The sequence below is a fragment of the Eubalaena glacialis genome, chromosome 15 (assembly GCF_028564815.1).
Source record: "Eubalaena glacialis isolate mEubGla1 chromosome 15, mEubGla1.1.hap2.+ XY, whole genome shotgun sequence".
Classification (NCBI taxonomy): domain Eukaryota; kingdom Metazoa; phylum Chordata; class Mammalia; order Artiodactyla; family Balaenidae; genus Eubalaena; species Eubalaena glacialis.
The window spans coordinates 55,113,583-55,139,121 of record NC_083730.1 but is presented as its reverse complement, the minus strand read 5'-3'; the positions used below and the strand labels follow the sequence as shown (position 1 = coordinate 55,139,121).

At 39.4% G+C, this 25,539-nt stretch overlaps 1 protein-coding gene and 1 pseudogene across 1 annotated transcript in view; one reads left to right on the top strand and one right to left on the bottom strand.

The window, feature by feature from the left end:
- The window catches only part of GREB1L (GREB1 like retinoic acid receptor coactivator), a 134,039-nt gene that overhangs the window by 67,042 nt on the left and 41,458 nt on the right, over positions 1-25,539 (top strand). The window contains exons 11-15 of the mRNA XM_061169191.1: positions 902-1,087; positions 5,274-5,600; positions 6,645-6,773; positions 7,313-7,447; positions 9,822-10,019. Coding sequence (XP_061025174.1) covers positions 902-1,087; positions 5,274-5,600; positions 6,645-6,773; positions 7,313-7,447; positions 9,822-10,019 — 975 coding nt within the window. The remainder of the gene's footprint in view (positions 1-901; positions 1,088-5,273; positions 5,601-6,644; positions 6,774-7,312; positions 7,448-9,821; positions 10,020-25,539) is intronic.
- On the bottom strand, positions 17,278-17,684 carry LOC133075415 (tumor protein D52-like; annotated as a pseudogene).

The window sequence follows — 25,539 nt, the reverse complement described above, 5'->3', positions numbered from 1 at the left end:
GGCTTGAGCCAGACATGGATGGTTTTGCTTTGAGCCCTGTTCTTTATCAGGCTGCCCTATCCACTGCTCCTGGACCTATAGGCACTAGGGGGAATCCCAGTTGTTTAAATTCCATATAGTCAGGAAGTTCTTACTGAACATTTGAATTGCATGCACAGTGCAACTAAGCCTTGGAAAGATACATAAAACATGAGGACCCTCTGGTGTCTGCCTTTTAGAAAGACTCACAGAGGGACTGTTCTCTTCACCATACCACCAATACAGGGTGTATTTTCAACACATTTGTGTCCTATCTACTTCTAAGATGATTTAAGGCTGTTTACTGACAATTAGGAAGAGAACACAACAGAAATGGCTAAGATAGCAAAAAGAGTAAGAACCTCCAAGTCCCTGCAGCTGGAAGAATATTGCTGTTGATCAATGAATTTAGCTTAAATTTTTTAAAAGAAAACCTCAAGAAGTGACACATGTTATTGTAGCTTGTCTGTTTGTTTGTTTGTTTTCTGACTTCTTTTCTGAAAAGAAACTTGATCAGGAATTTTATCTGAAAACATTTTATTCTTGCAGTTTTACAAAGGGTACAGAGATGTTTCTGCAAACTCTCATCAGTCCTGTATGGCAGAGATATAATATTAACATGTCTCTTATATAATATAGTTTGAGTATTAATATAATTTGAGTATTTTGCTTCCTGTTCTTCTAATTTAATGAAAGGGTAGAATTTAGAATTTAGAGCATTCGCATGAATTCCCTGGATTGATATATTTGAGTGATTTGTTTGGTAGCCATCTCAGAGGGCAGGGAACTTTGTTAAGCATCGTTGATCCTAGCTGAGCAAATATACCTGGTTGGACCTCAAAAAGAAATGTTGAACTTTACTGACCTGCTTCTATTGGGGCAGGCTATGGCACTTTACCCTATTTCTATGGAAATGTTGGTGACATTGTTGTGAGTCCTCTGCTGGTGAATTGCTACAAGATTCCGCAGTTGGAAAACAAAGATTTGGAACAGTTAGGTTTGACTGGCAGCCAACTCCTGAGCGTGGAAAACATGATTCTTCTGACAATACAGTACCTCGTGCGGCTGGGTAAGCTATTTTCAATAATCATTTGATGGCGACGATTTTTATTCTTTTTTGGAGCATACTCTTTTCCTTTCTTACCCACTTTCTCACATTTATCCACCTCTTACTTTCCCCTCTTTCACGTCTAACGTTCTTTTTCTTCAACCTCATTCTCTATGGCTTTTCCCTTTCCTCGCCTCCATTTCTTTCCTACTCCTTTCCTTCTCTTTCCTATTTCTTTTTCTCCCCCCTATTTCTCTCAGATCGAGCCTCCCTTGCTCCTAGCTTTGCTTCTTTGGGTCCTAGAAGAGATAAATTGCTCCACCTGGTGTCCAGTGCCATAATGATCCTAAAGTCTCCAAAGTAGTTGATGTAGGCAGACTGTCCAAGGGCTGTGCCATGGGTACCTCCCTTGTGAGTCAGGCCAAGGCACCTTTCTGAAAGTGCAGCTACCATCTGGAATGCAAATGTAGCCATTGTGTTAGACAGTTATTTTCCAATTTTCCACTTAGCCTTTTTATCTTGTTTATCCATTGCCCCTACACCCATTTTTTTCTTCTCCAGCTCCATCCCTTTGATGTAGTCCCAAACTGCTTCCTTTCATTGAGGTAGTAACTTGGACCTCCCTGGAAGGTTTTCTGGGCTTAGGGTAAGGGGATACCTAGGTCATGAACCTTTCACTTCCTCTATTTGATATCTCCTCCTGAGCCCCACAGTGGGTGTATCCAGGTGCCCTGACAGTACTTTAGTGGCTCCACAGCATTTACATTGCAATGTCCTTTATTTTGCAAACTGCAGTAGGCCATCTAATATACAGCCTAATTATATACCTACTCCAGGGCTTCAAACCACTGATTTACTTAGGAAAGTGTTCAAGATGTAAAATTACACATTAAAAATTTTATCTGCACTCTTCTGAATTTTTTTTAATGTTTTAAAATACTTTGGTGTTAAATAATAAAAAACATGGGCCAAACAATGTTAAACACACACACACACACACACAAGCTTCAGCTTCAGTCTTTGGAGATCAGCTAGCAATCATGGCTGCAACTCTTAGTACCCTGAGAGCCCAAAGGCCTGCTTTGACATGGAATCTACTTTGAAATGGGATCTGCTCTGACACGGGCTTTTGAAACTTGCAAGGCTTCAGGTATCTCATGAGCCACTTTCATGATAAATCTAGGACCTGCTAATCATTTTTATTAGTAGGTAGTAAAATTATAAAAATCACCCGGGTCTGACATTTGATGTCATAATTTTAATTGATACATACTGACTTTCAACCGTGTTCCAAGATGAAAAACTAGCTTCTACATGTATCCAGAATCAGTTATACAAGGCCACATAAAGTAATGCTATTTTAGTTAACCAAGCCTATCAGTATAGCATTTTTTAAAATCTCAATAACAATTTAAATAGTCAAAGTCCAAGTTAATTAAAGAAACTAAATGGTCAAAACAAAACCTCTTTCCTTAAATTAGTAAAAGCTCTTTTCTTAAAAAATAGAACAATCTCCATTCAATTAGACAAAACTCTTCTCTGCCCTGCAGGATCAGTTCTCTCCAGAGTTTTACTTCAACCAATTAATTATGTTTCTCAATGTCCAACATAAATAGATATTTCTTTTTCTTAATCTAAATTTTGTACATTGAGACATCTCTTCTCTTTAACTCTTCTGGAGTCCTTAATTTTTTTTTTTTTTTTTTTTTTTTGCCTTCAGAAGTTTTGAAGAAGGCAGCAAGAAAATTTTCACATATGCTAAAGATTATAAATTGACATTTGAAAAAATAAATCCAAACTTCTAAAAGGACAGGTGTAATACTTGGATGGCTCAGTTATCTGAAGGTAACAGAGAAGAAGGAAAGCAAGTTTTTTCAGAAAGAACAGACCTTTCCACTACAATCACTTTAAAAAAAATGTCTCTGTTATTTCACAATCTGAAAATGTTTTGAAGTAGATAATGAAATCAGCAAATCCAGAGATTCTTGGAGGACTCTGAGTCTGTTGGAAACTTGTCTTTTCCTATTATGGTGGCTCTATCTGAAAAGCCTTCGGACCTGATGCCTGGGCTACACTGAGTTACTGGAGATAAGCATTTGAAGAAAAAAAATTACTATATATTATCAAGCTTGTGAAAAGTGGAGAAAAGGTTCCTGCAATTTAGCTCTAAAGGCTAAGGATGCAGAAATGATGGGAGGTGATTGGAAGCAGGGCAATTTACTCTAAAAAGTTTCTTACCTCATTTAAACTTTGATACATTTTCCTCCATTTCTCAATTCCTAACAGTAATTCAGTCAAAACTCTGTAAAAGTGAGTTTTAAGGCAACCGAGAACGCTATGAACATGTATGATATTTTATTTTCCCAGAATGCCTTTGTATTTGGAATTAATTATGCTGCGTAACAGAAAATGTTACTCCATGGTGGTTTGGAGGGAGCCTTATGGACACACCTGTTAACCAGCCTCCTCAGATTGTCTATGAGAGGCAGGAGGGAACTGGAGAAGTCACAGCCACATGCTTTTGAGCTGTCATTTGTTCTGATGGAAGAAAGCTTTAAGTACATGACCATCTTCCCTTCTTCTCAATGCAGTCAGTACAGATCTTGCGCTTTGAGCTCACTACTAAGTGTGTACTCAGTGGCCACGAACCGTGGTGCTAATTTGATAAAGTTAAATGAAGATCAGAAGCTTTGGTGGCTCCCAGGTGATAATAAGGCATCCACTAGTAAGGGATTGGGGAAGGTACGAAAACATAAACACAATGTAAGCATTGCCATTTTCTTGCCCTCTTTCCATGTGTAGTAGAGAGAAATCTGTGAGGACTTCACTCTCCTGCTTCCTTCTGGCTCCAACCAATCCTGGAAAAAACTGTTTTTTTCCAATTAAAATTGTTTATTTTTAAAATATATGATATTTTATTTAATTTTCCTTATCCTATCCATTACTAAACTTGCATTTTTTTTACTTTTCCTGAGAAGATGGGCAGGGTCCAGGGAGGCCACTTAAACCCCTGTTAGAGGAAGGAAAGGTTTCTGACTCACTCAGGTGCCTCGTTCCCATACAGAAGTCCAGTCCCTCATCCCTGTATTCTTTGCAAGGGGATTTTGGCTTTGGATTCTGAAGCTATTGCTTGATCTCAGATCACAGACACTGAGGGGGTCTATATCTGTTTCAGGAGGCTGAGTTTCAAATCTCAGGTCTGCACAGCAAAAGAAATGACTTTGAGTAGCAGGAGTGAACATAGTCTTGCCGGTTTCAATTTAAACTAAGTGTAGGAATTCATTTGTGTCACTTGGATGCCAGACATTGACTTGCTTATTTTGTCTTAAAGACTGGTTGAAGGACTTCCCTGGCGGCCCAGTAAGACTCTGCGCCTCCAATGCTGGAGGCGTGGATTCTATCCCTGGTAGGGAAGCTAAGATCCCACAAGCTGCGCGGCTCGGCCAAAAATAAAAAACAAAAAAAAAGACTGGTTGAGTTTCTAAAGAGAAACAAAATCCCTGTAATTCCAGGGACCACAGATCACCCATGTAAGCTTAGCCATAACCTCGGCCAGGGAGGAGGGCCACATGCCATTCTTAACCCAGAACCCTGGGGAGTAACTAGTTGATGAGAGCATTCTCTATCTGGGGAAAGCGTGGAACTGCCTAAATATAAATTGGGAGTGAAAAATAATTAAACTTAGTTTTCCTCGTGGACAGTATTCTCAAAATCAGGTATAGAGGCAATACATTAAAATGTTTTTCTAAGGTACCTATGAATAAAATGAGAAATGAGTGAAGCCTGAAGCTGATTGTATACCATTAGTTTAGCTTCTTGCTTCATTAGTCGTTAACTATTTCTGTAATGCCAAGTTTAATATGTCAACAAAAATACCACCTTCAGTGACCATCTCCCAAGGCATACAATGGAATTGATACTGTCTTTGAGCACATCTTCTTTTAAAGATATCAAGAACAGAAGTCTGCATTTTAAAAAAACATGTATCAAGGCAAACAGAAAAGAGAGAAGGTAATTTACCAATGGAAAATGGTTAGTAGAGGCAGTATACTTGAGGCCACTACAGGAAAAAGAGCTTATTTGCCAGCTGGAATAGACTGCACACTGATGTGTGTGTGTGTGTGTGTGTGTGTGTGTGTGTGTGTGTGTGTTTTCTAGCTGTGATTTAAAAAAAAAAAAATTCTAGCTGTAACTCTCTTCAATTTAGGTCCTGATCAGATACCTCTCAGGGAAGAATTTGAGCAAATTATGCTGAAAGCTATGCAGGAATTTACTCTGAGAGAGAGAGCCCTGCAGATGGGTGGTCAGTGCACGCCTGTGTCACCAGGACAACTCCCCTGGCTGGCTAGATTAATTGCCAGCGTATCTCAAGACTTGGTTCATGTGATTGTGACCCAGAACTCCTTGGCAGAGGGCATTTCAGAGACATTGAGGACTCTCAGTGAAATGAGACACTATCAAAAACTACCAGATTATGTTGTGACAATTTGTGCATCGAAAATCAGAGGAAATGAGTTTTGTGTGGTAGTATTAGGTGAGTAATTTTTTCAATCCATTCATTCAATCATCTGTCCATTTGAATAATGCTAATGGGGTGTTTCAGGCATCCATGTAATTAATCTCTGGTCAAGGGCTCCAACTTGGGTCCTTCCTCCTAATTTTAACTTTTCCTTTGCTCCTCAGATCAGATTTTTGTAGCCCTTAGTTTGGCTGGTGTCCCTGTCAGCTGGTGTGGGAGCATTATTTCAAAGCACACCCTAGTAACAGATACCCTTGCCTCATGTAACTTCTGTCCTTAAGATGTTTTGGAAATGTTACCACTCTAGCATGTGATAAAGCCATTGCCACAGGTGGTTTAAGCCAGTTAATCATATTTGCCAGGAACTTAGCTCATATATTCACCTCTTCACTAAGAGGATATTTAATGTTATAACATTGACCCTAAAGAAAAGGTTCAGAAAGTTGGTATGTTACAAAATGGATTTTTGTTTCTGGTGCTGATTTTCTATCAGGCACCGTCCTGAGTTGCCATTTGGACCAAATTTTGCTTTTCTCCTCTCAGTGAATGGCTCTCACCTCTTCCTAGCAAAGGGGCCAAGCCCTCTTGCTTTGACCAAACCCACCTGCCCATCTCTCTGTGATACATATTTCTTTCAAAAAGCTTCATCAGAAAGTGTAACACATTCATTTTCTAATTTTCATTTGTAAAAAAACAACATAAGTTTATATTTTTAAGACTGATATTCATAATAGCCATGCAGACACAATTTTTTAAAGGTTTTTCACATTCCTCCTGAGCCTTTTAAATAGATGCATGGTATGTTCTCACCATTACAAACATAAGGTATGTTATTTTTTTCCCTTGATCACCTAACTTTGTATTATAAACTTTTCAAATGAAATTTTGAAACTGTCATTTCAAATGCTGTGTAATTGCCCATCTTTTGATGTGCCATACTTTTCTTAGCCAAGTCCCTCTAGCTGCATACTTTAGTTGTGTTTCCAGTTCTTGCTGTTCTAAGTCACTTCCCGGTGAACATTGGTTCACTGGCATGTTGTCTCCCCCTCTGTTCTGCAGGTCAGCATCAGTCCAGAGCTCTGGCAGAGAGCATGCTCACCACAAGTGAGTTTTTGAAAGAAATTAGTTATGAGCTCATCACAGGAAAGGTCAGTTTCCTGGCATCGCATTTCAAAACCACATCGTTAGGTGAGTGACAGTCAGATTCAGCAACACTGCCGGCCCCTGGCTGCGTGATTTTCTGAATTGAAATCTTAGCGTGAGCTGAGTGTGGAGCTTAAGCTTGCCCGCTGATCTTCCCTCATTTGGAATGGTTTCTCCTAAGCATTTTGTTACTGACACAGCAAAGGGGTCCAGGCACAAGGATGTGAGGCCTCAGCTCAGCCACTGCTTTGTTGTGTGACCTTGGGCAACGCTCTGCCTCCCCAGGTCTCAGTTTTCTAATATGTCAAATGGAGATATAATGACCCCGTCCTGCCTGCTCTGAGTATTATAGGGGCTGAGAGAGATTTAGTATGTGAGAGCATGGAACCTGTAAGCACGATACAAACGAGGGTAGCTCTGGCTACCGAGATCCTGCTACAGGGGTGGCTGAGTGTAAATTCCGACGTGAAAAGTGGGATGACCAACAGATCTTGACGGGAGCCCAGCGTAACTGCCCAACTTGGAGACTGATACAAACATGTCATTCCTTGTGACTTTCTTATCTCCACTTTATTTTGTAATAGGTGATGACCTAGACAAGCTGCTAGAAAAAATGCAACAGAGAAGAGGAGATAGTGTGGTGACCCCTTTCAATGGAGACCTTAATGAATGTGTGTCACCTCAGGAGGCTGCTGCTATGATCCCCACGCAGAACCTGGGTAATGTCACCTCAGGCCAAAAGGAGGAAACTAGTCCTCAGGACAGACATAGAAGCTAAGTCGTTCTGAGGGTTTTGAGGTCTTGTCTTCAAGTCACAGACTATGACAGGCCTTTCCTCATTATCTACACGATAAATCTGGCTCAAGTTAAAAATGCCTTACCCTGTGGCCTGGGCCCAACGCCTTTGTTCTTAGTAAATGTCTCCTAGAATTAAAATCAAAGCCAAAGACTTTATTTTAAGCAGTGCTTCTCTCTGTTTTTGTTTTTTTGGGGGGAGCGGGGGTCCTTGGTGTACTTTCCTTAACTCCACCAGCTGTGCCCACCACTGTGGGTGCTCATGTAGGGCTTCAAAGAACTACTTCAAAGAATCTAGACTACAGTCTGTGCAGGGCTCCTGGCTCTCTGCTCCCTGCATCTACTCTCCAATGTGTAAAACACACATAATCTCAGTGTTAGCGAGGTCTTCCTGGCAGCTGGAGCAGAAACACTGACGTATCATCTGACCTACAACGAGCTTGCAGAATGCCAAGGGGGACGGTGGGACCAGGGGTGAGGAGTTCAATCGCTAGATTGGATTCCTTTAGGTTCAAATCCTTCCCCAGTTCCCTGTTTGATAGGGACAATATAAGAAAGGACAGAACAGAGAACGGGAGAAGGATGGATACGAAGCAGATCCATACAAGTGGATGCTGACAGCCTTTTGGCTTCCACTTGATGGGAATGCATCCTTTATGCATCAGGATGACCTCAGCAGGAAAAGTAGCATGGCTTGCCATCAGCTCAGGCGTAAAAATGAATTCAAAGGCAAAAGTTTTTGACTTCTGGACATTGCATGACAATAAAGTGATCATCCAGATGATCTAAAATGTGTTATGTGAACAAAGTTAAAATTTTGAAATTCTCAGATGCCCACGTACATATCCTTGATTCCCTGTTTAAGAAACATTGCTCGGGAATTCCCTGGTGCCCTGGGTTCAATCCCTGGTCAGGGAATTAAGATCCCACAAGCTATGTGGCCAAAAAAAAAAAAAAGCTTAAAATAATAATAAATAAGAGATCTTGGTGGTTAAAAAAAAAAAAGAAAAAGAAAAGAAACATTGCTTAAAGATATTTTTAGGTTTCCAACTTCAAACTTTGTTAAGTTCAATTCTACAAAGTTATGCTCCCCTGTGTTAGTCCCCATTCATCTAACCCACAAAATGAAAGAAACAACAGCCTAACTATCCAAAGACAGATTTTTATTTTGATTGGTAATCTTTGTGGGTCAAAAACTATTTGGGCTATTATTAAAAGTTGCAGTTTGGGGCTTTTATAGTAGGTTCTCTCAGCCAGTAGGGAGACCCGCCTGTATAAATCTCCACTCACTGTCAGGGTTCCATGGTGGCTGGGGTCCCATGACTACCGTCTTTGCCTGGGAAGTATTGCAGCTTGATTTTAGAAAACATTCATTAGCACAGGTTAATTGGGCCCTTGTGTGTTCCAGTCAGACTTCCACATGTGTTCCTGATAAAAAGCAGCCCTTTCAAGAAGCATTAAATGTTTCTGCTCAGGTGTTTAGCTGACTAAGCCTGTCTCTCATTATGTGTGTGTGTGCATGCACGCATGTGTAAGAGAGATTGATCGCTTGACTATAACTTGTAATAAAAAGCTACTGGCTTGTTTAGAGTATCTGGGCAATGTTTTTCTAATACGTCACCTATTGAGCAGCCAGCTGGCCATGTCATGGGTCAGGTCTCTTCAGATAGTACAGGCATCAGCATGGGAGTTGACCACAGTCACCCAGACCTGCTAGGTCACAAGCACTGGCAAAGTGGAGCCAAGTGGGAAGAAAGGTGAAGTTAGTGTCATGGGGAGGAGAATTTCAAGCCATGTTACAACTGACTTGCTGGAGAGGAAATGTTTACTGCAGTGCCGTCCAGAAAAGCTCAGAGGAACTCAGCATGATTATGGTTATGGCATTAGCTCTGAACTGGGTCTGGGCTCAGGCACCTGACCTGTGCTGATAGTCCTAAAGAAACCAGTAAACTCTTCCCCTTTCCAGAGATGAGTCCTGGCTCCTGCTGCAAGAGTACGGTCTGTCCCCCCATTTCTGGGCAGGGGAGGGGTGCTGAGTTCATGCCTTGTGAGACAATTGATATTAAAATAATACATTTGTAAAACTACTACATTCGCTCTTGAGCACATCCTTTCAGCCAAGTTGTCAGGGAAAAGTGGGCAAATCTATTAAAAGTCAATAGAGTGAGGATAGAAAGTGAGGATTCTTGGTGATAGAACATCACTCTACCCTATGTGTATTATTTGTCCCTATATGGATTCATAGAGGCCATCACAGAAGTGAATTAATCTTGCTCTTATGACTTTTTTAAATTTTAGATTTAGATAATGAACCCTTCCAGATTTATCAACCGCAGCTTACAGTTGCCAGAAAACTCTTGTCCCAGGTGTGTGCTATAGCAGACAGTGGCAGCCAGAGCCTGGACCTCGGCCACTTCAGCAAAGTGGACTTCATCATCATTGTCCCGAGATCAGAGGTTCTGGTCCAGCAAACGCTTCAACGGATTCGACAATCAGGTAAGATGGAACTTTCAAAGAGGGCCCTACCTACATCCAGCCTTAGATTCCCTCTGCCTCTTTCTTTGGCTTAATCCAAACATTTTTAGGGCACTTCCATCCTTTTTACAGTAATAAATATCACAGGAGTACTTTAAATATTACTTCAAATTTATCTGTGAGTATTTCCTCAAAGTACTCTGACCTTTTCCCTCCTAGGTCAAGGGTAAATTGCTGTGCATGTTTGCCTGATTCTATTAAGTCTGTGATGTCATCAGTGGATTAGAAACTGGCCACTCATTTATGAAGAGAAATTTCCTCAAGGCAAAGATAGCCCTGCCTGGGATGACGGGGTCTGTGCCACCTGAAGTCCTTCTGTGGCTCAGTGAGTCATTCTCATAGGAGGATTCTTATACCTTTTGCACACTACCAGCAGATTTTCAGCCTAGAAACCAGAACCCCATCCCCTGTGTCAGCAATGAGAAACCTCATTAAAAAAAATTCAAAGTTAGAATTTCTCCTAATGACCTTAAGAGAATAAGTAGAGAGGAAAAAAATTTTTTTCCAGAAAATATGAAAAGGTAGGGAGCAAATATTTTAGAAGTCTGTGGTAAATAACATCCCTCTCAAACATAAAAGTTGCTTAGAATTACAAGAAGCATTAAGGAATTTAGAAAATTGAGACTGCTGAAAATGCCTGCCTTTGTAAACTAGGTTTGAAAAAGAAATTATAAATGTGAAGTTGCTTCTGAGTACCTTAGCTGGGGGAAAACACACACACACACACACACACACACACACACACACACACACACAGATTTTAACTGGAGGATAAATCTTTTTGCCACAGTAAAAAAATTTATTTTCAATATATTTGAAAACAGGAAGCAGAAAACTTCAGAAGAGCTTAAAATACAGTTTATATGTTCCACACCTGTCATTCAGTGCTCCTTAAACTTTAGGGTGCATGCAGATCACTGGGGATCTTGTTAAAATGCAGATTCCCCTTCAGTAGGTCTGGGTGGGCTCCAGATTCTGCATTTCCAACAAGCTCCCAGGGGCTACCTGGGTGGCTGGTCAGAGGACCACTCTTTGATTAGCACAGCTCTACAAAAAATCTTTCGTTCTAAGTTCCATGGGCCAGATGAGCTGACTAACAAAAGGCTTTTCCCTCTTTAACATCTCTTAGTGGCTGTGACTGAGACATGTAAAGTCTTTCCATGCCTTGTCGAGACCCAAGCGCCTGGTTAACAGTGCAACCTGCGTTTTAGCCTCTAAAATTTTGAATGACAAGTTACAAAATGGCCTGTTAGAAATATTGACTTATAGGTGAATTAGCCAGAGACGGTCAAACGCCTTCTCTCACAGCTCTCCCAGAAACCGGAGTGAGTTCTAGACATCCTCAGCTACTGGCCATTCGTCGTTTTCTTTCCGCCCCCTCCATTGAGGGAAATGGAGGGGCTTTCATCACACCAGGCATTAACCAGATTTTTGCTACTTCTTGTGGATTTTCCACTTCATTACTAAGGAGGGAGCACCTTCTCTTGTAGGTTTTTTACTTGTACCAAAGGGCATTTGTGGCCTTCCTGAGTTTGTGATCTGATATCCCAGTCATACTCCAGCCAGGTCATCTTAGCACCTGTTTCAAGGGGTGAAATCATCCATGGTCAAGTGGTTATTCTCTCCCCAGAGCCTTTTCCTCAAATAACCTCTTGATGACCTGTATTTTCACCTTTCTTAATCAATGCAAGACCCTAAATAAAACCCTGCATTTTTGACAGATAGAGAAACTCTATTGGTCCTTCCTTTTCCCTTCTCAATGCCCTCAGATTTTTCCAAAGTGAGTATTTTGAGATTATCATTCCTCAGAAAGGACTGGTATTTGACTAGTTACATAAGCTTAGAATCCAAGAAAATCAGTGTTACAGAGAGATTCAGAAAATTCAAGGCAAAGCATATTTTTAAAATTATTCACATCTGGCCTTGGCATACATACTGAAAATTTTTGCTGCAAAAACAATCACTTCTATATATTTTTAAATAACTGTATTCATTTTTATTATAGAAAAAACCGGAGTTGTGGTTTTCTTTATTTTGAAAAATAAAAGAAAGTAGGAAATTTTAAACACTTATAATCCCACCACTCAAGGATAATCACTGTTAAAATGACTTAATACCTAGTGTTCCAGGCTCTCTTCTCTGCCTATGTCTGATATTATAGCAGGCACATTTTTCCACATCATTAAGCTTTTGTAAGCATCATTCGTAATGAATGTATATGATATTCCATATCATAACAACACCAAAATTTATTTGCTTTTTTAATTTGAATACCTTTGTATTTTTGGAACACATAACAGTTGATAGAACCCGAAGGACCAGAAGCATTTTAAGGTGTAAAGAGATTGTCCAGAGCAGAGATTCTCCACTAAAACAACTCTTGAAAGTCATTGCTATGAAAACACAGAGGATTCTCAAGAAGTCATCTGACTCCGTTTCCTCATATTTTGCCATGTGAATCAAGGAGAGCTACATTTGCCTAAGGTCCAGAGGGCAGTGCTTTGGGGACAAGGACTGTTTTCTCATCTCTGTGTGCCTGTTGCCTCATTTCTGCCTCTCCTGGGCCTGGCACCAATAGGGGCTCAACTACGGGTTCGGGTTCAAAGGGAGAGCTGGGGCTGGAGGGAGGAAGGGGAGGGATGGGCAGAGGGAACACCAGTGTCCAAGTGCTTTGCTCTCTGGTTCCATTTGCCTTTCCCTAAAGGAAGCATTTCAGCAGCCAGCCTGCCAGGAAAAGCACCAGGCAGGGAGAAGCAGCCAGGACATGCAGAAAGGCCACATCCTTGGCAGCCCTTGTGTGGCTGAAAGAAAAAGTTGAAAATAGAAACCATCACGTTGTTGCAGACTCAGCACTAAGGTGAAGCATTTGATACCTTAACTTACTTTCTAACTAAGGAAGGGAGGCAGGGAGGAAAAGAAGACAAAAGAAAACATTACAGAAAGAACTGGAAGGTAAAAAAAAAGAAATGAAATGGGTTAAACATTTTTAAGTTTGCCCCAGATGGACTTGTAAATGCTGCAGTGATCAGTGGAGAAACAACATAAGGAATTTTTAGACCATAGGAAATTCTTTTGTTTTAGTGTCATTTTTTTTACAGACTGATGTTGTAGCATAGTTCTTCTAATTCAAGAAGCTCCAAATTCTATAAATTAGAATAGTAGGTTATCAAAATGCGATCAAAATGCAAGCCACTTTCAACTCAACATGAGTAGGATGAAAACAGGAAGGATTAGTAACTGTCCATATTTTCCTCCTTCCTGCTTTTAAAATGGTATCCGTGGGAGCCCCCAGCAAATGGGAGCAGATCTAGGAGTATCCAGTCAAGGAAGTTTTATCATGCTCAGGGGAATGGCATAAATTTGACACCTCAGTACATGCCTGATCATAAAAGAACCAGAGAGACAGTTTCGTCTGCTGATATGTAGATAGGTTTTAAGGCAGTGGTAGAGATTAGGAGGGGAGGAGAAGAGATAAAGGAAGGCAATTTCACTTTCTAAAATGTATTTTCTTGGTCTCATCAACCTTATATCTCCTTGTTAGTCAGCAGAAAATGTAAGCAGAAGAAAGGAAGTGAGAAAGGCAGCAGGGAATGGGATCCCAGGGAAGAAAGTACTAGGAAAGCACTCTGCCCTGAGGTGGAGTAGGGAAACCCCAGAGATTCCTCTGTACAAATATAACTGAACAAGTACCTGACGTTAGCATCCGTGAAGTCAGTTTCCAACCAAGTAGTAGCTGCCCAGTGCCCACCCCTAGTTTATAGACAGCGTTGGCACCTGCCTCACAGCCATCACCTCCCATCCAAGTGGATGACCCCACCAAATCCTAGCTTCTCTACATTAAGCTCTCATCTGCAAACATCTTTACCTCTACTGCCCCTCAGTCGCCTGCTCCCGAGTCATATCCCAGACGCTCCTGGATCCTGGAATTGTAAATTCTAACAACCCCAACACCAGACCACAGACTTCTTTGCAACATACACTGTGTGGGGAAAAAAAATCAACCTTTCCGATTGATGCCTCATAAATTCTTTCTGGTTCTTTAGTTGGCTCTCTCTCCCGCTCTCCACAGTGACTGGCTCTTGCAGACTCCGTTTCACTCACAGTTCTGACCTCATCCTTCTCTTAGCAAAGGACCATGCCGCTTGTTTCTCCCCTCCGCCACCCCCAAAGGAAGAAGACTTCAGATAAAAACTTCCTTCCAAATCTGGAAACCTACCTGCATATACACCCGTCATTCCCCCTTCCTTCCTGATCAGTGAAGAGCTGCCCTCCTCTGTGTAAGCCTGATTCTCCCACCTTGCTCTGGAGGCCGTGCTCTCCTCATTCTCATGGACCTCACACTCTGATGATCTCTTCTCTCATTGTCACCTTCCATTTCCTTCCCTCCTGGAGCTCATTCCATCAGTTTTAACCTGCCCCACTCTCTCGGAGACAAAACAAGCCTCTGTTATCCTACCTAACCCTCCAGTTCGTCCTCCTCGGCTTAAGTGACAAACTTACTGAGAGAGTTGTCTGTTGTCATCTTCATTTCCTCATCTCCCAGTCACTCAGCACCCTGCAAACCGGCCTCCACTCCCCACTGCCACGCTTCTAGGACTCTCACCAATGTCATCAATGACCTTTTCTGTCCTTATCTGGACTCCTGACAGCACAGGTGCCCTCCATTCCTTCCTTTAAGCACTGCAGTGCCTTTGGCTTCCAAGACACATCCTTTCCCAGCCTTCCTTCTACAAGTCATGCTCCAGTGCTACTCTGTTCCCTGTGGTGCACCAGCCTGACACTCAAGACTGCATAGTGGCTGTGTGTTGATTAATGATCTTTCTCTTCAGCTAGAAAGCAAATATTCAGGGTATAGGTCTGTCTTGTCTATGGCACAGGAGACACTTAATAAATGTGTTGAACTGAAGTTTTGTAACATTCTGTTGAATTTTAAGTTAAAATCTATTTTAAGAGGAAGACATAGGGAATTCCCTGGCGGTCCAGTGGTTAGGACTTGGTGCCTTCACTGCCGTGGCCTGGGTTCAATCCCTGTTTGGGGAACTAAGATCCCACAAGCCGTGTGGCACAGCTGAAATAAATAAATAAATAAATAAATAAGAGGAAGACATAGAAGTAATTAATATTTAAGATGTGGCAGTCCTGTGGCAAAAACAAATTCAGTCAGTAAAACCATGTTTAGCAAACCTACTTTGGCCAAGAGTAAAACCCTTAAGATGGGTATGTATCAGGTGTATCTGTCAGTTCACACAGGGCTCTGAAGTTGTACCTGTGTGTTCAGAATGCTCTTCTTGTGCAGATCTAGTGCTGCTTCCCTCCTTGACCCAAACAAACAGCATAGTCATATACACCCACACAGAGAAGTCTCACCAAACCCAAATCAGAGAATTCTCTCCCACTGGGAGGACAGAAGGGAGCCAGCCAGGCCACCAGAAAACTGGGACCACCAGTGCAATGGGCACCAAAAGCAATTACCCGGAATTTTAACCAGCTGTTTCAGTTCCCAGGTTATATATTTATTTTTCTTTTACTGATATACAGAATTTATTAAGCTTTTCACATGTAATAGAGCATAGTTTCAGTTGCATCTGAAGTGCTAACAAAAGCTCCAGCAATCAAGAATGGCAACATGTTATCAATATTTTATAACAATCAACACTTGTAGCTTTTCAGATTTGGATAAAATCATTTATCCCAAAGTAAATCTAGTCATGCTTTTAAAAAATGCTTTAGGTCACTCCAAGCTTGGCAATTAACATTTGGCTTAAACAATAATAAAACAATCACAACTTGATAAATAACAAATACAACATTGTAGGCCATAACCATACACAGCATAAGGAAAAGATAGTGGTGATGAGTAAGTAGCCATTAGCATTAATAGAGTACCTTGGCCTCCATGCAGATACTTCCAGAGGCTTTGGTTCATTCAGCCCTGACACTCAGTTTTCAAAGCAGGGGGCAATATCTACAGTATCATTTTGTAATTTCTAACACACTGAAAACAAGTAAGTAGAAAATGATGAGTTGATTTTTATTAATGCATTAAATCCTCGGGAGTTATCACCAACCCCTTGGTATAAAATTTTTTCAAGTTATATTAGTCATATAACTTGGTGTGCTACTTACTGTAAATGCTGCTAAATGAATTAAATGAAGACAACAATGTTTCCCCTAATGTGATTGATTTTAGCACTTTTCAGCTACCTAGATCTAAAAAACTTTCAGGCTTTTGAACTGAACATTTGCGGAGAGTGTTCATATTTCAACGTATTGATAATACAATATGCTTGATTCAGAACGTTAACTTACAATTTACTCCAAAACTAAAATTTTAATCTGGTGAAAAATAAGTAGCTATAAGTGGCATAATAACCATGACACTGAAATGGTTACTGTCACAGATGGTGATAAACAAGGATGTGAGGGCTCCACTCTCAAGTCACCTAGGATTTTGAATTACTGTCTGTACATATTGTCACTTACAAAACTATAACCAATTGAATATTTAGTCTCATGTCTTCAAACACCCAAGATATAAGATAACTTATACCAAAACAATATCTATTCGAAATAATTTTTGTAGCTGGTAGTTCTTCCCTTGGAGGTAAAGAACATTTTGCCAAAACTTTTAATAACCAGGATACAGAAAATTTTAAAGAGCAATCTTATGTAGGAATCAAATATACAGAGATTCAACGAGGAAAAAAGAAAATTGTATAGAAGCCAAAGATCAAACTGGTATCCCAGATCCAGAGCAATTTTGTAAAGTAGGAAAGCAATTATGATAACCCACAGCTTCTTAGGTCATTCTAGTGAGGATCTCCAGGTACTATATGTGTTTTTATAATGATATTTCCTAAATAAAGGGCTTTAAATGCACATGAAAGGGTGTCTCCCAGGAATAGAGGTTAAGATATTTTTACGTTGTTCAACCCACGAACTATTTGGTCAAAGGAATATGTAAAGCTCAACAAAAGCACATCTGGTGGAAATTCATGGCAATGAATGTTGACGAGATGTGCTTGGATCTCGCTTGCAGCATCTGGCAGTGAGTAGCAGAAAAAAGGTGGAATCTCACAGACTCTCCTATGTCTCTTCTGGAAGAGGCTCCGTGGTGGTGGAACTAGCGTTTGCAGTCAAATTCAAGAATTCTCCAAAATCACCACCAGCAGGCTTGGTTCCCCCTACTTTAGAATTTAAGTTTTCAACCCTTTCCTCAAATTATTTGAAAGTTGGGGAGTTTTTTACATCTTCCAGCTTTTCGGTGATGACTGATCCAACAGATGAAAAAGCAGCTGAAGCCTTCTGTCCAGCCTGAGATAAGGTTTCAGAGGTCTTCTTGTACGCAGACGTGGCTGTCACATCTTGCCACCCTTTGGCAATGTTCTGTTTTAGTTTCTGTAGTGAATTGATCCCAAGTTTCCGCTTGATCTCTGTTAGGTGCTTCTCTTTTGCTACTAACACTTGAGACAGAGTCTGGATTTCTTCTTCTACCTTAGCAAGTTCTCTTCTTAGCTATTCTCGCTCCTCCTCTGATAGGGTCTCAGTGGCACTGATAGTGGCAGCAACATCTCCTTCCTCGGGCACTGGGTCTGTTCTCAGTAGACCTTGCTCGCCACGATCCATGTCTCCCGCCCACCGGCAGCGAGTCCTCGCTTGGCCTGCCCGCCCGCCGCGCTCCCCCTGTCCTCCTCCCAGGTTATTTGCTGAAAAGAGATAGCCAGGGTGAAGGAATGTCCATTGTTATAATACTTAAAAATTCAGCATGCTCTAATGATTTAATATTTTCTGGATTTTCATTTCCTTTTTTAAAAAACAACAATAGCAATTGATTATTTATATTCTACTTTTTTGTAATAGGGATCTGAAGACATATCAGTAAAAGCAGTTATAACAAACCCATAAAATCAGCCAAAAATTAAAAAATAAACATGATTTTCATTTCCTTTTAAGCATTAGAATATTTTTGCATACCAAAACTTCAGAGAAATTAATTCGATCCCAAGGGAAGATGAACAGCTAAAACTGAGAGTAGTTTTATTTTTCTTTAGGATGTCTTCTTGACAGGAAGAGCAAGAAATAAAAATTAGAAATAAAAAATTTAGAAATAAAATTCTTTATTAAAAAACATCAAGAGGTAATAACATTCAAGCCAGACCACATTGTTCTCTCCAAATAAATAAGCAGTACCGTGGGGCATTGAGGTGAGCACTGGGTCATTTTTACTGATACCTGGACATTTTAGATTTCCCTGATTATTATCAGTTTAACCTGATACTCAGGCTGATTAGCTCCTTCTAGTGATGGGTTCTGGCCGCTCATTCAGACTTTTCACCTCTATGGCTTTGACACTGGTGCTCACAAGATATTGTGGACTTGGTGCCTGTGTTCTTGGTTTTATTCCCCTTCAAGACCCTTAGATGCTTGAAAAATTGCTGTTTCCCCTTTAAAGTTTTGCGAGGAATGGCCTTGGAGGACATGATATTGTTTTTCTCTAATCCCATAAAGGGGAATTCAGGCTAATGCTTAAACACATCTGGCTCCGTAGCCTTCAGTAAAGCCAAAGGGGGCACAAGTGGCTACAGTCTAGTTGCTTGGAGTCCTTGTCCGTCCACGAAGGTTCCTCTTCTTTGGAGTTGGTTATTTCTGTGGAAGATGTCCACAACTGGGGCACCACCTAAGGTAGCTCCCAACGTTCAGATCAATCACCTTCAGGGAACACCAACCAATCACCAAACACTTTAGGTGATTCCCAACCACCACTGGGTCTGTTCTAGGACTCAATAAGTTGCAAAATGTCATAAAAGAAGAAGAGTTACTGAAGCCTCCTAAGTTCCCATTCATGTTAAAAAGTAAGATTTATTATTTAGGTAGACATGGCCCTGAATCTCTTGGTGCTACCATCAGTATCCCAGTTGGACCCTGCTGATGTCCATTTTTTATTGTGGAGTTGGAAAAATGTGAGATTTGCTCATGATTTATTAGAACATAAACTTTTATTTAATCCTATAGAACTGTGATAAATAAATTATCAAGAATATAGAAAGTGACCTTTCTCAGACCAGCCATTTCTCGGCACTTCTGACCATTTTCAGATTTCACACCTCTAAGTATATTTTTAAAAAACAAAACAAAACATGAGGGTAAAACCAGAAAATAATGAAAAAGTTATCCTATGTGGGGTAGAAGAGATAGGGGTGGAATGAGTATAACTTTTAATATAGTTTTGACTTTTGATCCTTATAAATAAGTTACATAGTCAAAAAATTAAATTAAATTAAGATGATGGGAAAAAAACTTAATATTAAATGCAAACAGAAATAAATGAACCTAACTGCATATCAAATTGATAACATAACCACACACCAAAAAGAATTAATTCAAGGATTGTTTTAAACACGGTTTTCTTATTGAACATTCTCAGTGTGATATATCATATCCTAAGGGCAAAAAGAATTGCAAATGAATCTTGAATTTTAATCAGTATGTGGTTGGAAGTGGTACTGATAATCTTAAGCTATTTTGTGTATATCACAGGATAGAGAAAATGGGTAAATATTTTAATGTTGAAAAACAGTGTTCTTACATGAAAGAAAGGAGAAATATTCATTTTAGATTTAAATTGGAGATAGAAGTATAAACTTATAACTTGAAAAATACTAAATGTCTCTTAGCTTCGTCCACTGAAAGGTTTTAAAAGCAGTGATATTTTGGGACTTCCTTGGCGGTCCAGTGGTTAAGACATAGCTTTCCACTGCAGGGGGTGAGGGTTTGATCCCTGGTCGAGGAGCTAAGATCCCACATGCCTCGCAGCCAGGAAACCAAGACTTGGAACGGAAGCAGTGTTGTGGTGAATTCAAGACTTAAAAAATGGTCCACATCAAAATAATCTTTAAAAATAAAATGATATTTTAGTATCAAATGTGTGTGTGCACATTTAGCATCTAGATCTTAGGTTATAAATACCCTTCCCCATTGTACCAGCTCTGAGGTAGGAACAGTCTGGAATCTTGGTTTCCAGAAAGTGGGAAAGTACTCAAAGATCGATGGAGGCATGTTGAAAGGACACAGCAGCCTGCTTGAAGGAGATTTTGCTGCCCAAACTTGGTAATTTGGGGCATCTAAAGGAATGATGGCAGTGGATTGTAACCTACTGGATTTTTGTAAAGCCCATGAGTCCACAGTAATGCTAAAAAAAATAAAAGGGGCAGGAGTGAGGGGTGGGACGCAAGCTCTCCTTTATAAAAGAGTACCAGCTAATCAACATATGAAAATAACAGAATTAAGAAATCCTTGTTTTGCACTACCAATATAATTATTGATTCTGGCAAGTATCATCAATGGGTACTGAAAGCATTGGGTAAAATGTATTCAGTAACAAATATTCACAGTCTCAAGTGTCATCCCACATATTAAAAATTACAAAGAGGAAAAGGCATCTTTACAATGGAGACATCTGGCAGTAGACAGTACCATGTCCATGCAATCAAACTTCGCCATCTCCCATTATGGGACAGATTGACATTATGAACAAGGGGAAGTACATGATGTCACCTATGAAGTACAATTGCCAAAAATGTTTAACCTGAATCTAATCACAAGGACACTATCAGAAAAATCCAGATTGTGTGACATTCTACAAAACAACTAGCCTGCATTTTTTAAAATATCAATGAAAAGACCAAAAAAAAAAAAAAAAAAAAAGACAGGGGAGCTGTTTTAATTATACAGAATAAAGAGACATTGCAACCAAGTACAATGCTTAATTCTTGATTGGATCTTAGACCTAAAAATAAAAAGTGAAAAACACAGCTCTGGGACAATTTGTGAAACTCATATCTACTACTATATGTAAAATAGGTAACTAATAACAACCTACTGTATAGCACAGGGAACGCTACTCAGTACTCTTTAATGACCTATATGGGAATAGAATCTAATAAAGAGTGGATATAGGTATATGTATAACTGATTCACTTTGCTGTACAGCAGAAACTAACACTGTAAATCAACTACACTCCAATAAAAATTAGTTAAAAAAAAAAACAAATGTATGCTGTGTACTAGAGAATATTATATCAATGTTAGTTCAATTCTTTGGATGTAATAATGGTATTTTAGTTATGTAGGAGAATGCCTTTGCTCTTAGGAAATACATATTGAGGTATATAAGGGTGAATATTATATGTTACTTCTAAATTATTCAGCAATAATAACAACAATGAATAAAAAGTAATAAAGAGAAAAAGCAAATGTACCAAAATATTAACAATTGGTGAAACTAATTGAAGGGTATACAGGTATTTATTGCACTAGTCTTTCAACTTTTCTATAGTATTCAAAGTAGAAAGTGACAGGAAAATAGTCACTGTACATTGATGTTATATCCATCAAATAGAATTTAGTATAGTTACTAATGTCTTTAAAAAGTTTCTTAAACATGGATATATATTTGCCTTCCCCCCTTTTAAGAAATTTTAAATATTGAATAGATCAAATTTATAAATTTTATGAGGTATTAAAAATCACAATATAGTGAACACCCACATACCCATCAAAATAACTTACTGAAGACTCTTGTTCTCCACCCTGATGCTAACATTCGTCTTCTTTCAAGGGTAACTATTATGCTGAATTTTGTGTTTATTATTCCCTTGTTTTATTTATAGTTTTGCCATAGTACATAACTCCTAAACAATATATTGTTTAATTTTGTATACTTTAAACCTTTTTGTAAGTGCATTTGTCTGTAATTTACTTTTTATACTCAATATTACGTTCCTGCGATTAATCCTGTTGTTGTGTGTAGCTGTAATTCACTAATTTTACTGCTTTTTGGTGTTCTATTAAATGAATATAACACACATTTTTTAAAAAATCATTCCTCCTATTGATGGACATTTAGGTTGTTTCTAGTTTTCTACTATTTCAAACAGTGCTGGTACACATGTACAAGAGTTTTTCTGAGAGAAGAATTGTTGGGGCATAGGTTATGTACACTTTCAACCTTACTAAATAATGCTAATTTTTTTCCAAGGTGGTTGGTTATATTTACATTCCCACTAGCGATGTATGTGTTTCAGTTGCAAATGTTTGATATGGTCATGCTTATTTTTAAGTTTTTTTAATTTTTAAATAATTTTATATCTTCAGAAAAGTCACAGAAACAGTACAAGAGATCCAAACATGACATTTAAAAATAATTCCATTCTCCAATAAACATGTTAAAAAAAAAGAAAATTATCACAATATGCTGGCTGAAAAAACATCCATTTATAATAGCATCAAAAGGAATAAAATACTTAGGCATATATTTGATGAAAGAAGTGTAAAACTTATACTCTGAAAACTAGAAAACATTGTTGAAAGAAATTTAAAAAGACCTAAATAAATATAAAGATAGTCTACATTCATGAATTGGAAGACATTAATTTTTTTTTTAAAAAAATAAGAGGCTCTTTTTATTTATTTATTTATTTATTTATGGCTGTGTTGGGTCTTCGTTTCTGTGCGAGGGCTTTCTCTAGTTGTGGCAAGCGGGAGCCACTCTTCATCGCGGTGCGCAGGCCCCTCACTATCGCGGCCTCTCTTGTTGCAGAGCACAGGCTCCAGACGCGCAGGCTCAGTAATTGTGGCTCACGGGCCCAGTTGCTCCGCGGCATGTGGGATCCTCCCAGACCAGGGCTCGAACCCGTGTCCCCTGCATTAGCAGGCAGATTCTCAACCACTGCGCCACCAGGGAAGCCCAACATTAATATTTTTAAGATGGCAATATTCCGCAAATTGATCTCAGATTCAATGTATTCCCTATCAAAAGCCCAGCTGACTTCTTTGCATAAATTAACAAGCTGATCCTAAAATTCATGTGGAAATTCAAGGGACCCAGAATACCCAAAACAATATTTAAAAAGAAGAACAAAGTTGGAAGACTCTCACTGCCCCATTTTAAAACTTAATATGAAGCTACAGCATTTAGACATTGTGGTACTGGCATAAAGATGACATATAAATCAATGGGATAGAATTGAGAGAGTCCAGAGATAAACCCTGCTATTTATGGTCAACTGAATTTTGGCTAGGGTGCCAAGTCCATTCAATGGAGAAAGTAATCTTTTCAACAAATGGTGCTGGGGCAACTTGATATCCACATGTGAAAGAATGAAGTTGGACCTTTACCTCACAAGCAAAAAGTAATTTAAAACAGATCAAAGACCTAAATGTAAGACCTAAAACAATAAAATTCTTAGAAGAAAACATAGGTGTAAATCTTCGTGACTTTGGATCAAGCAGTGATTTCTTAGATACGATTCCAAGAGCACCACCAACAACAACAACAACAAAAACAGATAAACTGGACACCATCAAAATTAAAAACATTTGTGCTTCAAAGGACACCATCAAGAAAATGAAAAGAGAACCCACAGAATGAGAGAAATTATTTGCAAATCATGTCTGATAAGAGACTTCTATCTATAATATTTAAAGACCTATTATAACTCAATAATAAAAAGACAAATAGCTTAATTAAGATATGGGTAAAGGATCTGAATGGGCACACATCCAAAGAAGATATACAGATGACCAAAGAGCACATGAAAAGATGCTCAACACCATTAGGCAGTTGGAGAAATGAAAATCAAAACCACAATGAATACTACTTCATGCCCATGAGGATTGCTATAAGCAAAAAGAGAGACAATAACAAGTAATATGTAGAGAAACTGGAAGTTCATACACTGCTGGTGGGAATGTAAATAGTTTAGCTACTTTAGAAAACAGTCTAGCAGCTCTTCAAATGGTTACACAAAGAGTTACCATATGATCCAGCCATTCTACTCCTAGATATGAAATGAGAGAGAAGTGAAAATATAGGTCCACACAAAAAACCTGTACACAAAAGTTTACAGCAGCATTATTCATAATAACCAAAAAGTGGAAACAGTTCAAATGTCTATCATGCCCATAATGAATGGATATATAAAATGTGGTAATCTATACAATGGAATATTACTCAGCAATAAAAAGAAATGAAGTATTGATGAATGCTAAAACATGGATGAAACTTGAAAACGGTATTCCAAGTGAAAGAAGCCAGTCACACAAGATCAGATATTGTTATGATTCCGTTTACATTAAATGTCCAGAGCAAGCAGACCTATAGAGAAAGAAAATATATTGGTAATTGCCTAGGGCTGGAGGACTGAGGGGGGAATTGAGGGATGATGGTTAAAGGGTCTGGGGTTTCATGAAAATGTTCTAAAATTGCTTGTAGTGATTGTTGTACAACTCTGTGAATTTACTAAAAGCTATTGAATTGCACATTTTATATGGGTGAAATGTATGTGGACTATATATTAATAAAGCTGTTAAAAAATAGGGAGTTCACATAAACCCTTCACCAGCTTTTCTTAAAGTTGAGAATTTATATAACCATAGTACCGTGATCAAAGCAGGAAATCAATTCTGGAACAAAACTATTAACCAACTAAAGACCTCACTAGTTTTCCCTTAATGTCATTTTTCATTCCAGGATTCAATCCAGGATCAAACATTGCATTCAGTTCTTTTGTCCTCTTAGTCTCCTGCAACCTGGGACATGTCTTCAATTTTACCTTGTTTTTCATGGCCTTAACTGCTATCTCCAATTCCATGTGAACACTGCAAGGTTCCTTTTAGTCCTTCCCCATTTCTCTATTTGTAACTTTTTTCTCTGACAGGGAGAAACCTGATTCTTGTTATCTACAATGTACATATTCACTGCTTTGATTTTTTTCCCTAGAAGTTACACAATTGCTAACCCACACCCCTGTGAGAAAACAGATTGCCAGCTAAAGTGTTGCCGTACAATTCTTTTGGTCTTTAGCCTTATGGTTTCCAGCCAAAACACTGATTTGTTTTACTGAGGTTTGCTCTTTTCATGCTCACCCCCCCTCAATGTGGTTATGTTAGGTTTCATTTGTTACCATTTGGATTCCATGTTGCCTGCCTCTCCTCCCATCCAACCCCCCATGCCCCACTCCATTCTTTTTTTTTTTTTTCTTTTTTTAATATTTATTTATTTATTTATTTGGCTGCGCCGGGTCTTAGTTGTGGCACGCAGGATCTTTCTTGAGGCATGTGGGATCCAGTTCCCTGAGCAGGGATCGAACCCCGGCCCCCTGCATTGGTAGTACAGGGTCTTAACCGCTGGACCACCAAGGAAGTCCCCCCACTCCATTCTTTTTTTTTTTTTAATTTATTTTTGGCTGCATTGGGTCTTCATTGCTGCCCGTGGGCTTTCTCTAGTTGTGGCGAGCGGGGGCTACTCTTCGTTGCGGTGCACAGGCTTCTCCTTGCGGTGGCTTCTCATGTTGCAGACCATGGGCTCTAGGCGCGTGGGCTTCAGTAGTTGTGGCTCACAGGCTCTAAAGCACAGGCTCAGTAGCTCCGCGGCATGTGGGATCTTCCCGGACCAGGGCTCGAACCCGTGTCGCCTGCATTG